The following is a 12,091-nucleotide window of genomic DNA, read 5'->3' as shown; positions in this document are numbered from 1 at the left end:
TAAGAGACATTTAGAAAGGAATATGCAAAGGAGATTAAGAGGGATGTAGAGCAAACACAGGCAAATGGGAATTGCTCAGTTATAAAACCTGGTCAGTGTAGACAACTTAGGCAGAACTGCTTGTTCACAAGCTGTATGACTCCGGTGAAAGTACACTCCCAAACTGAACCAAACTTAAAAAGGTAAAAGTTCAAGTCCTGGGAATACAGTAGCCCATCTTGCAAAGTTGCTACCTCACAGCTCCAGTAACCTTAGGTACAACCTTAGCCTCCGGGGCTATCAGTGTGGAATTTGCACATTCTACATGTGAACATGTGGGTTTCCTCTGGGCAATTGATTTTCCTCCCAAATTACAGAGGATTGGTTGGTTAAATAGCCACAATAAATTCCCCATTGTGTGGATGAGAGGTAGAATGTGGAGAGGGGCAATGGGGCAAACACAAGTACGTATATGATGGGTGGCAAATGCTCAGTGGTCCGAAGGCCTGTCTCTATGCTGCATGACTCTATGATGCCTAGTCACTTTATAGAGTCATACAACATGGAAACAGGCCCTTCGGCCCAACTTGCCCACCAACATGCCCCATCTACACTAGTCCCACCTGCCCGCATTTGGCCCATAACCCTCTAATCCTATCCTGTCTATGTACCTGTCTACATGTCTCTTAAATGTTATGATAGTACCTGCCTCAACTATCTCCTCCAGCAGTTTGTCCCATATACCCACTATCATGTATCTATACACTGTAAATGGATCGATTGTAATCATGTATTGTCTTTCTGCTGACAGGTTAGCATGCAATAAAAGCTTTTCAATGTACCTCAGTACACGTGACAATAAACAATACTGAACTGAACTTTATGTAAAAAAGTTAGCCGATGTCCTCTTGTTCTCGACAACCCTACTCTGGGCAAAAGGCTCTGTGCATTTACCCAAGCTATTCCTCTCATGATCTTATACATCTCTATACGATCACCCCTCGTCCTCCTGCACTCAGAGGAATAAAGCCTTATCCTGCTTAGCCTCTCCTTGCAGCTTAGGCCCTCGAGTCCTGGCAACATCCTTGTAAATCTTCGCTGCAGCCTTTCCAGCTTGACCACATCTTTCCAAGAACATGGCGACCAAAGCCGAGCACAATACTCCAAATATAGTCTCACCGATGTCTTATACAACTGCAACATGACCTCCCAACTTCTATACCTTCTTGAACCACTGCTCCATGCAGTGAACCTGTTACCACAAAGTTGTTGTGTATTACATTTCAGTGGCAAGATTCAGTGACAAGGAAAAGCGATGTATTTCCAAGTAAAGGTGGTGTGTAAGTTTGATGAGAACGTCCTGTGGTGGTATTCCCATGTGTTGGTTGCCCCTATCCTTATTGACTGCAACACATTACAAATGAAATTTAACATTGTGCAGTTATTGGCAAACATCTCAGTTCTGCATTTAAAATTAAAAGAAACTAATTGACAAAGCAACTGAAAATGGCTGTGCCTGGGACACTAACCCAAGGAACTCATGCAGCAATGTCACTGGATTGATTTCCAGCAGCCATAGCCACATCCCTCTGTGCACGATACAAATCCAACTCCAACTCACTCGGCACGGACCATGCACCCCTCACCCCTTTGCAACTGAATGATGCAGACCGCAATTAGCAAGGACAGGCCACAACACATTTTCAACAGCAATTCTCAACAGCAACATCCTGCAAGGCTGCGTTCTCAGCCCCTTACTATACCCCCTATACACTCACAACTGTGCAGCAAAATTCTCCTTCAGATCCATTTACAAGTTTGCTTATGACACCACCATCGTGGGCCAGATTTCGAACAATGATGAGATGGAAGTACATGAAGGACATGAATGCGGCACGGTGGCGCAGCGGTAGAGTTGCTGCCTTACAGCGAATGCAGCGCCGGAGACTCAGGTTCGATCCTGACTACGGGCGCCATCTGTACGGAGTTTATACGTTCTCCCCGTGACCTGCGTGGGTTTTCTCCGAGATCTTCGGTTTCCTCCCACACTCCAAAGACGTACAGGTTTGTAGGTTAATTGACTGGGTAAATGTAAAAATTGTCCCTAGTGGGTGTAGGATAGTGTTAATGTGTGTGGATCGCTGGGCGGCGCGGACCCGGTGGGCCGAAGGGCCTGTTTCTGCGTTGTATCTCTAAATCTAAATCTATTACTAACCTATCTTTCTCAGTTCTGAAAAGGGCCTGGACCTTTAACTGTTTCTCCTTCCACTAATGTTGCCTGACTTGTTGAGTTTTCCAACCTTTTTACGTTGTTATTACCAGAAAAGGTGATGTTGGGGGAAATGGTTGTTAGATTCTCGTCAAAGAAAAAAGAACGCAAATTTAAGGCAATAATAGACAATAGGTGCAGGAGGAGGCCATTCGGCCCTTCGAGCCAGCACCGCCATTCAATGTGACCATGGCTGATCATTTTCAATCAGTACCCCGTTCCTGCCTTCTCCCCACACCCCCTCACTCCGCTATCCTTAAGAGCTCTATCTAGCTCTCTCTTGAATGCATTCAGAGAATTGGCCTCCACTGCCTTCTGAGGCAGAGAATTCCACAGATTCACAACTCTATGACTGAAAAAGTTTTTCCTCATCTCAGTTCTAAATGGCCTACCCCTTATACTTAAACTGTGGCCCCTTGTTCTGGACTCCCCCAACATTGGGAACATGTTTCCTGCCTCTAACGTGTCCAACCCCTTAATAATCTTATACGTTTCGATAAGATCTCCTCTCATCCTTCTAAATTCCAGTGTATACATGCCTGATCGCTCCAGTCTTTCAACATATGACAGTCCCGCCATTCCGGGTATTAACCTAGTAAACCTACGCTGCACGCCCTCTGGGATGATAATGATAAGCAATGGAAGGCAATGATAAAGACAGATTAAAAGAGGAGATGGGCATATTTGAAATAATATTTGAAAAGTTTGTTCATTGTTTCATGCTAAAATAGCCAAATTCAGCAGGAGTAACAATAACCCCAATATAAAGAGAGACACGGAATCTTTTTTTTTTTAAATAGATAGTGTTATTCCTAATGCTGGCTCACTTATCCTGAAGAAAGATGTAACATTACCAAGATGATACACAGACATCCGTGAGTAGCAAGAGGGAAGTTGTTCTTTAGTGAGTGGTTCAAAGACCAAGGAAATGGGCAAAAAGAATAAATGGGAGAAAAAATATATAGAAAAAAAGCAGCAGCTATAACTCACTGACTACAGGGAGAACTGAGCTGGCAGTTTAGAGAACATAATGTGCAGTGACATGGTGAAATCAAGGGTATGGGATGGCGCAATTGATTTACTATGAACTGGTAGACTCAATGGGCCAAACAGCCTCGATCTGTGCCATAACAATACAATGTTTGAGATTGCTTTCAAAATAAAAGTTGATGACACTGCCCTTTTTGCCGGCTCTTAGAAGGTGGTGGAGGTAATGAGGTGCCTATCCTTGCTGTATATATTGATTATGCTTGAGTATTGCATGAAATCTGACCCAGTAACAACAGTGGAAGTAATAAATTGTTCAGGTCATTGTGGAGAGGAACTGGGACAGAGAACTTTGATATGATGGTGTTTGTATAACATTGGTTTCCTCCTCAGCAAAGTGGAGAAATCCCAGTTGAGCAAACTGCTTTATCCTGTTTGATGACAGCCAATTTCTGAAACTATGTTCATCCAAGTGTACATTAAGCACACCACTACACTTGTCTTCTAGTGAGGCTTGAAAAGATCAGAAATCTTTTGATACAACATGACCAATATTGTGGGAACTATATGGAAATGTTCAATACAGTTAAGCTCTGGTCAGTGTTGACTTTCAAGATATCAGTGCTTCAAGATGGCCGTTACTTGGCACTACTGACACTACCGACACTTTGCATCAACGTGCAGCCCTTTCACAAAGAGAGTTCACGAACCCCTCTATTTCCGTAACCACTTGAAGAGATTCAGCATGTTGCCCCATACTCATGCAAATATTACCACCAATCTGTAGCAAGTTTTGATTTATTTAATGTTTAATTATTAGATATACAACATGGAAACAGGTGCTTCAGTTCACCCAGTCCATAGCGACCATCAATAACCCAGTCACACTGATTATATTATTCCACTTTCTCATCCTCTCCTTACACACTAGGAGCAATTTACAGAGACCAATTCACCTACAAACCCACACGTCTTTGGGAGGAGGAAACCTGAGCACCCTGAGGAAATCCACGTGGTCACAGGGAGAATGTGCAAACTCCACACAGAGAGCACCCGAGGTCAGGATCGAACCCGGGTCTCTGGCGCTGTGAGGGAGCAACTCTATCCCTGCGCCTCTATGATGTTACTTGGCGGCACTACTGTTTGCATCAATGTGCAGCTTTTTCACAAAGAGTTCATGGCCGCCTCTATTTCCGCAGCCACTTGAAGAGGTTCAGCATGTTGCCCAGCACTCTATCGAAGTTCTACATGAGTATAGTGGAAAGCATTCTGCCTGGCTGCATCACAGACTGGCTCAGAAACCTGAACGCTCAAGAATGAAGGAGGTTGCAGAAAGTGATGGATATTGCTGGTCCAACAAGGGTACTGACTCCCCATCATCGGAGATCTCCTGAAAGTACTGCCTCAGGAAGGCAGCTCATTTCATAAAAGACCCATACACTCCTGGTTAAGCTATCTTCTCACTGATACCATCAGGAAGACAGTTCACGAGCCTGAGAACCATTACTTCCAGGTTCATGAATAGCTTCTTCCCATTAACCACCATTTTCATGAACCACCCTGCACAGCCTTACTTGAGCACCATACCATTACAGACTTTGTACTACTGTGGTTGCTCTGCATTCTTTTGTGTTTTTTGCATTATAATAGTCTGGTTTACTGAGAATAACTGATATTTTATTTTTGTTGTTGTTTTTCTTGCGTCCATTGTGCCTGTAAAGCTAAGCAAGTAGGAATTTCATTGTTCTGGTATATATCCAGTGTTTATGACAAATAAACACTTGTGAAACTCTTCTTCCACCACATTTTCCGATTACTAGATGTAGTAATTAGCGGCATCAGATTTTTCCTTACTCCTCGTGACTGCGGTGCATTATTGAGTGGATGTTAATCTATTACTGCTTTGGGAAATCCATAGACCTTTAACATTGTGCAGAGATAGATGTCAGGATTCATTTGCTATCTCCATTACACCAGCCATTTGATGATATTATAGAAGTGACCCAAAGAAGAGTCAAACAATGGTAAAGTTAATGGTGCCGTGTAATTCTAGCCAAAATGTTTTCCAGTTCTCGCTCTCTTCTCTTACAATCACTGGGGTTTGCTCCACTATACTGGAATTGCCCCCTTCCTGTTAGCTTGTCCACTATCATTATGAACACATGCCAAAAAGAATGCAGAGTAATTTAGTAATCACTAGAAAAAAAACATCTGCTGACAGTCAACATTACATTGCTCAAGGAAAATTAAGCAAGCAATTATAATAAAGTAGTCCTGAATGTCAAATGATGGAGTAACAAAACGGTCTCATGAAAGACTCAGTAAATAGATGTCATTAGAACTAAAATGAATCTTAACATGTACTTTGTGTATTACAAAATTAGTGAAACTAGAAAATACAAAATATCTTGATCACTGACCCATACAATTACAAATGATCCGAAGTTCAAATTTATAACTTTGATCATCGTAAGTTACCGAAGTTTTTATTCCAATTTAAAATAACTACTTAATATAACTACTTACATAAGCACTTGAGACCATAGTGTAAACAGACTATAGGGAAGATTTCAATTTTCTATGTTTCACAGAGGCAAATGCTTAAACCATCATTCACCACTTTTAGATATTCATTGTGGCCCAGTTAATGAATTTCCTGCATGAACTGTGTTTGCAATCAATTGTAGACAGGAAGTTCGCGTATTCTACAAATACTAATTAAGACGATCCATCTTAACTTGTTTCAAGAGGAGTCACGACAATAAGGAAAAAAAACCTACAAACGCTGCTAATCTGAAACAAAACAGAAAATGCTGGAAACGGTCAGCAGGTCAGGCAGCATCTGTGGAAAGAAAACTGTGGAGTTAACGTTCCAAGTCGAAGACCTCCCCATCAGAAGAACTTCATCGCCATAACTTGGTTATATTCATTTTTTTAAACATTTAATGCAGCCCCAAAAATCAACTACAATCCACCTCTGTAAACCAAACTCATTGAGCCTGAGATCCAAGTCGTCGCCAGGTCAATCACCCAAACTTGCTGCAAAAAGAAGGTCAAGATCGCGTGTTTAAAATACCCTTTGCATGATATGATATGATTGGGTGCGGTTGTAATACTTCACTCACAGCGTGTGTCCGCACACATTCACCATCAGTTTGAGAGAAGGGTTGCGATATTTCGTGGTTTTACACCTAGGACAGCCCTGATCATCCATCCTTCCAAATCCCTTGGAAACGGCGCAGCAACAAAACGCCTCCGACTGCAACTCTCAGCACTTCACAAAGTGTCCGGCGACAGCGGAGGGATGACGGAAGAACACCAATAAAAGCATGGGTAGACGATTGCCAATGCCTGATGTTTGTTGGCTCCCAGTCTCGGGTGTTTGCTAATAATATCGTTTACAATTTCCTGATGAAAATAAACGCTTGACTATTTTTTTTATTTATCCATTTCCCCCCACTACACTTTAAATCCGCGTGCCATTGTTTCAGCCCATGCTTATTTAACTTTGCAATCGCCACCACCTGAACAAATACAAATATCTCTTGTTGAATGCGTCCTTGTTTGTACACAGAGAGATTTATCCAGCACCACAGGGCGTTTTGAAGGCTCAATTAAACCAATTCAAATCTACTTTCTAACATTTGCACGTGAGGCGCAGCTGTTCAATTTATAATCGATTTTATTACAATGGAAAGATTAAGAGGTCTACTTGATTCTGACTACATTTGTTCTCATTGTAAAGTTTGCTTGACTTATCTACTTTAAAAAAAAAATCCATTACGATAATTTTATGTTGAATTATTTATTTCCATGTCATGCACCTGAATTTTCCATATGGGTATGTACTGTATACATATACTGAAATTATAGGTCAATATTACCTTACTTCTCATCCCTGACTTTATCAGCATTTTACTCGGAAACTGCCTCCAAACATTAAAATGGAAATCCGCATTAATTAATTTCTATTAAAGTCTGTTGATGGAGCAATTGAAAATAATATCTATTTTTCCAAGAAGAAAATCATTGCCATTTCTTTCAAAGTGGATCTTCTAATCCTGGAATCATACCGTGGATAATTGTTCCACCCGCGATAATCTGCTTGTGTATTACACCTTCGCCAGTCCTTCAGCCACATTTCAAGATTATAAGAACTTGCCTTGCTGTGTAAATAAATTGTCTTTTAGCAATAACAGTGCATTTGTGTTCTTTAGTTGCAGACCCTCTTGTTTCATTTCATGTTTACCAAAACAATTTGAAGTGAAGAATGTCACTATTAAATTTCCACTCTACCTATTTTAAACCAATGAAAATAATCTCATCTTCCCCTGAACTAGAATATATTGCCTGTATTCTAACTCACTGCAAGTCCTCTTGCCATTACTCATTGTTCACCTACTGCCTTTGACAATATTTCATGAAAGAAATGTCATCCTTATTTTCATATCTTTTCATGTTCTTGTTGTCCTATTCTTTGCAGCCTCCACTGGTTCTACAACCTTCTAGAATTCCTCTGATGACTTCACCATGCCATTAATGCCTTCATTTTACTAGTTTCAAGCTTTGGTATTTGCCCCCTAATAGCTCTATCATTTTATCTTTACCCTTTTTAAACACACTCCAATCAAACTTTTGGTCAAAATTTTGTACAACCTTTCAAAGAAGAATTATCAAAACAAAAAAGCCGGTGGTTTGCTTTTTTGTTTTGATAATTCTTCTTTGAAGGGTTGTACAAAATTTTGCTATGTTCATATTATAAATAAATGCATGTTTTCCAGAGTAAGTCTGTATTTGAATCCTCTTATCCTGGTATCATTCTATTAACTCACCTCTGTGACATCTGTAAGCTTCACAATTGAATTTTAACATAAACTATTAAAATACAAGTTATTTGTATGTAATGGTTTACTATTGCCATGTGTACCAAGATACAGTGAAGATATTTGTTTCATGTTCTATCCAAGCAAATCATACAATAGTACAATCAAACAATAAATGTGTACAAAGGAAGTAGAGGAAAAGGAATGAAACAGATTAATGTATTGCAGAGAAAGTGCAGTTAAAAAAGTGTACGGGCTGCAATGAAATAGATTGGGAGATCGGAAATACATCCTTGGCTTATGAGAGGTCCTTCAATAATCTGATAATGTGGGAAAGAAGCTATTATTGAATCTGCTGTTGCATGCTTTCAAGCTTCTTTTTTTTGCCCAACAGGAAAGGGGAGAAGAAGGAATGACAGGGATGTGAGAGGTCCTTGATTATGTTGGCTGCTTTTCTGAGACAGTGTAGATGAAGTCAATGGGGGGAGGCTGGGTGGCATACAGTATTTACAAAATATAAATAATGTTACCAAACAAATATCTTTGGGTAACCCTTAATATGTTCATGAAAGTTTTTATTTGAAGATCATAATGCTTTTAAATTCTCAATTTGAACTTCATCTTTTTGTTTAAAGTTGGTTCAAAGCAGATCTTACAATGAGCATCAGTGTATTTCTGGTTTCCAAATGCCATTTATTTGCAAATTAAAGGAAAGTTCTACTCTCTCACTTTATAAAACGTCAATTCAGTTATTTATAATAGTTGAAGAAAGAAAAATTGATATATGTATATATTTTTTTGTAATGTAGAAGGTGAAAATGTGTGAATGAAACAAAATATGCATTAATTACATACAGTTGCATGGGTTTTGTTGGGTTAGAGTTATAAATGTTTTGTAAATTGCAGATAGCCTAGTAAGATGACACAGTGACAACTTCTGGCAAGACAAAATCATGTTTAAGAAAGTAGCAGAGAGTACATAAAGTCGTTTATTTGGCAGAGGCACAGGTACAATCAGGTACAAGTACAATGAAAATCTTGTTTACAACAGCTTCCCAGACACTTAAACAGACAAAACACAAGTAAATATATACATATATTGCACATAAATTCCACAAGACAGTTAAAAAAGTAACAAAAATAATCTGTGCAACAAAGAAGACAATAGTGAAAACACAATTACGAAATCTAAACAAGTCCATGGTAGCGTAAGAGTTAGTTTAGGTTAGAGATACAGCCTGGAAACAGGCCCTTCGACCACCGAATCGACGCCAACCAGTAATCCCTGCACACTAACCCTATCCTACACATACTGGGGACAATTTACAATTTTACCAAGCACACCAGCCTATAAACGTGTATGTCTTTATGGGAGGAAACCAAAGCACCAAAGAAAACCTACGCAGGTCACGGGGAGAACATACAAACTCCATACAGACAGCACCTGTAGTAAGGATTTGTAGATTAGTGTAATGGTGTCACTCATGTTATGAGTCATGCTTTTGTAGTTACGCCCCTTTAGCTTGAGATGGATGGCCTCGGCACACTTCTACAGGATTGAACCCGTGTTTCTGGCGCTGTAAGGCAGCAGCTCTACTACTGCGCCACCATGCCGCCCAGGTACTCTACAATGTTCTGTTGTTGGGGTGAGTTGAGGATTGCGTGGATTGGTTCAAATACCTTTTAGTTGTAGGAAAGTAGCTGTTATTGAGCCTCATGGTGTGTGAATTCAGGCTTCTGCACCTTCTGCCTAATTGTAGCAGCAAGAGAAGGCATGGCCCTATGTTTGAGTTCTTTGATCTTAGCTGCCTTCTGTTTGAGGTAGCACCTCATCTAGATGCATTCGATGGAGGGTGGGCTGTGCCAATGATGGACCGGGCTGAGTCTACCCATCTCTGAGGCCTCTTACATTCCTGTGCATTGGAATTGCCATCCCAGGCTATGATGCAACCAGTCAGCATACATTCTACAGTACACCTGCAGTGACTTACCAAATCTCTTTAAACTTCTAAGAAAGGAGAAGCACTGGTGCACCTTCCTCATGATTACATCTATGTGCTGTGCGCAGGACAGGTCATCCAAGATGTAAACACCCAGCCATTTGAAGTTCCTAACCACCACCTGTGGTTTAGCCTGCCCAGGACAAAACACCAATACACCAGACATACCAATTCACATTTCAGGTTTCGATAATCAATTTTCCACAGGATTATTTTTAAATGAAATGCATAATACAAGTACAAAAAGGAGATTGAAGTGGTTTTGAAATCATTTCATGATCTATAAAAAACATGTTAGATGTTTTACAACAATTGTGAAAGATTACATACTTATTGCATTGCAAAGTCATCAATCCTATCGATTATGAACGGGATATTTTTGTTGGAAAGAGAAGGCTGTGGGACAGCCAGGCACCAAAAGGTACTCATTGGAATAGATTAGTATGAGTGGTGCAGGAAATATTGTGTTTGTTATGTTTCTGTTGCTACACAGATAACTTGTACCATTTATATCAAATAAACCTAAGCATAATGGTATGCTCCTTCGCTGAGAAATAAAGCAATTCATCTAAGACTATTTGTTCATTCCATCTATTGATTATCAAAGATGAACGCATTTAAAAAGCATGATAATTTTGGCCTCAGTCACAGTTGTATCCCAGGATAATATCACTGTGCAATAAATGCAGGATATTGTGAGTAATTTCCCTATGACAAGGCCTTCAGTCCATTTGGAGAAACTACTGTGTCTAAGGAGATATCAAGGATAAACTAAAAAATTTACAAGGGCACTTTTATAAGAGGCAACGCAACACTAATAGTGAGAAATTCCTTGTGGCTGCATTGGGAGTCTGGCTTAGATTGTGTTTCACCTGGAGATATCCTGAGTTAGGAGTCAGAGAAAATAATTCATGATAATATTTAGAATATTTTACAAATATTAACTTCTTATGTATCAATCATGTCCACATGGGTCAAAGGGCCTTCCATGACTAGAGGTCTTCCATCTGCCTATTTTCTTGATTATTTCTGTATGAGTGCTTGTGTGTATGTGAGTTTCTTGAAGTTAGAAAGATCACTGTTCATACCGCTGGGTTGTAAGTTGCCCAAGCAAGGTGCCAGGTGTTGTTCCCCCAATTTGTGTCGGGCCTCACTCTGCCAGTGGAGGGGCCCAGGACGGAAAGGTCGTGAGAATGGGAGGGGGAGTTGAGGTGTTTGGCAACCAGGAGGTCGCGTCATCCTGGGAGGACTCAGCGGAGATGTTCAACTGTCATTTTCACACCTTCTCTAGACTCCCTCTCGCCTGACTCTCAGTCTGAAGAAGTGTGTGACCAAAACATCACCCAGAGATGCTGCCTGAGATGCTGCCTGTCCCGTTGAGTTACTCCAGCATTTTGTGTCTATCTTGTGCGTATGTGTATGTCTGTGTGTGTTGTGTTCTGTGTGTTGCATGCGAGTGTTGTCTGTGTGCTTTGCATGTTTGTTTATGTATAATTGTGTGTGAGGGGGAAATGTGTTGTGTGTATGCGTGTTCTCTGTGTGTGTGTGTATGTGCATTCTGTGTTGGTGTGTGTATGTAAAAAGAACAGAAAAATCATTTTTCACTTCCATGATTGTGGACTATGTTGATTATATATACACACTGCTCCTTCATATTTGCATTTTAAACAAATCAACTATTTACTTTCTTGAATAGTAAAGTCAAATTAGGTCTTGTTTAATTAAAAGCTGATTATTTTGTTTTGATTCACAAAGAAGCTGAAAGATGGAAAGATAATAAGACCACCATTTACTCTTTAGGGGTTTTATGAATGAATGGTGAGCAGGAAAATTGAGCCACCAATATTGACACCATTTGGACAGTCAACTGATCTGACATCCATTTATAGAATGAGTACATTTGGTAATGCGAGGTGACATTCAAGTCAGTCTATTTCAGTACAGACATTGGGAGGGTTCTGCACCTTAATATTCTGCAGTCTTCTTCCTCAAGTTCAGCAGTGAAGCAGCTAACAGAGCTGATAACAGCATAA

General features: G+C 40.2%; 1 protein-coding gene across 1 annotated transcript in view; it reads right to left on the bottom strand.

Annotated features, from left to right (window-relative positions):
• The window catches only part of mnat1 (MNAT1 component of CDK activating kinase), a 92,207-nt gene extending 85,743 nt beyond the window's left edge, over positions 1 to 6,464 (bottom strand). Inside the window, exon 1 of the mRNA XM_078406762.1 lies at positions 6,361 to 6,464. Coding sequence (XP_078262888.1) covers positions 6,361 to 6,449 — 89 coding nt within the window. The 5' untranslated portion in view covers positions 6,450 to 6,464. The remainder of the gene's footprint in view (positions 1 to 6,360) is intronic.
• Positions 6,465 to 12,091: the final 5,627 nt, after the last annotated feature.

Source organism: Rhinoraja longicauda, chromosome 10 (assembly GCF_053455715.1).
Source record: "Rhinoraja longicauda isolate Sanriku21f chromosome 10, sRhiLon1.1, whole genome shotgun sequence".
Classification (NCBI taxonomy): Eukaryota; Metazoa; Chordata; class Chondrichthyes; order Rajiformes; family Arhynchobatidae; genus Rhinoraja; species Rhinoraja longicauda.
Note: the sequence above shows the minus strand (reverse complement) of the source record. Positions and strands in the feature narration are given on the sequence as shown.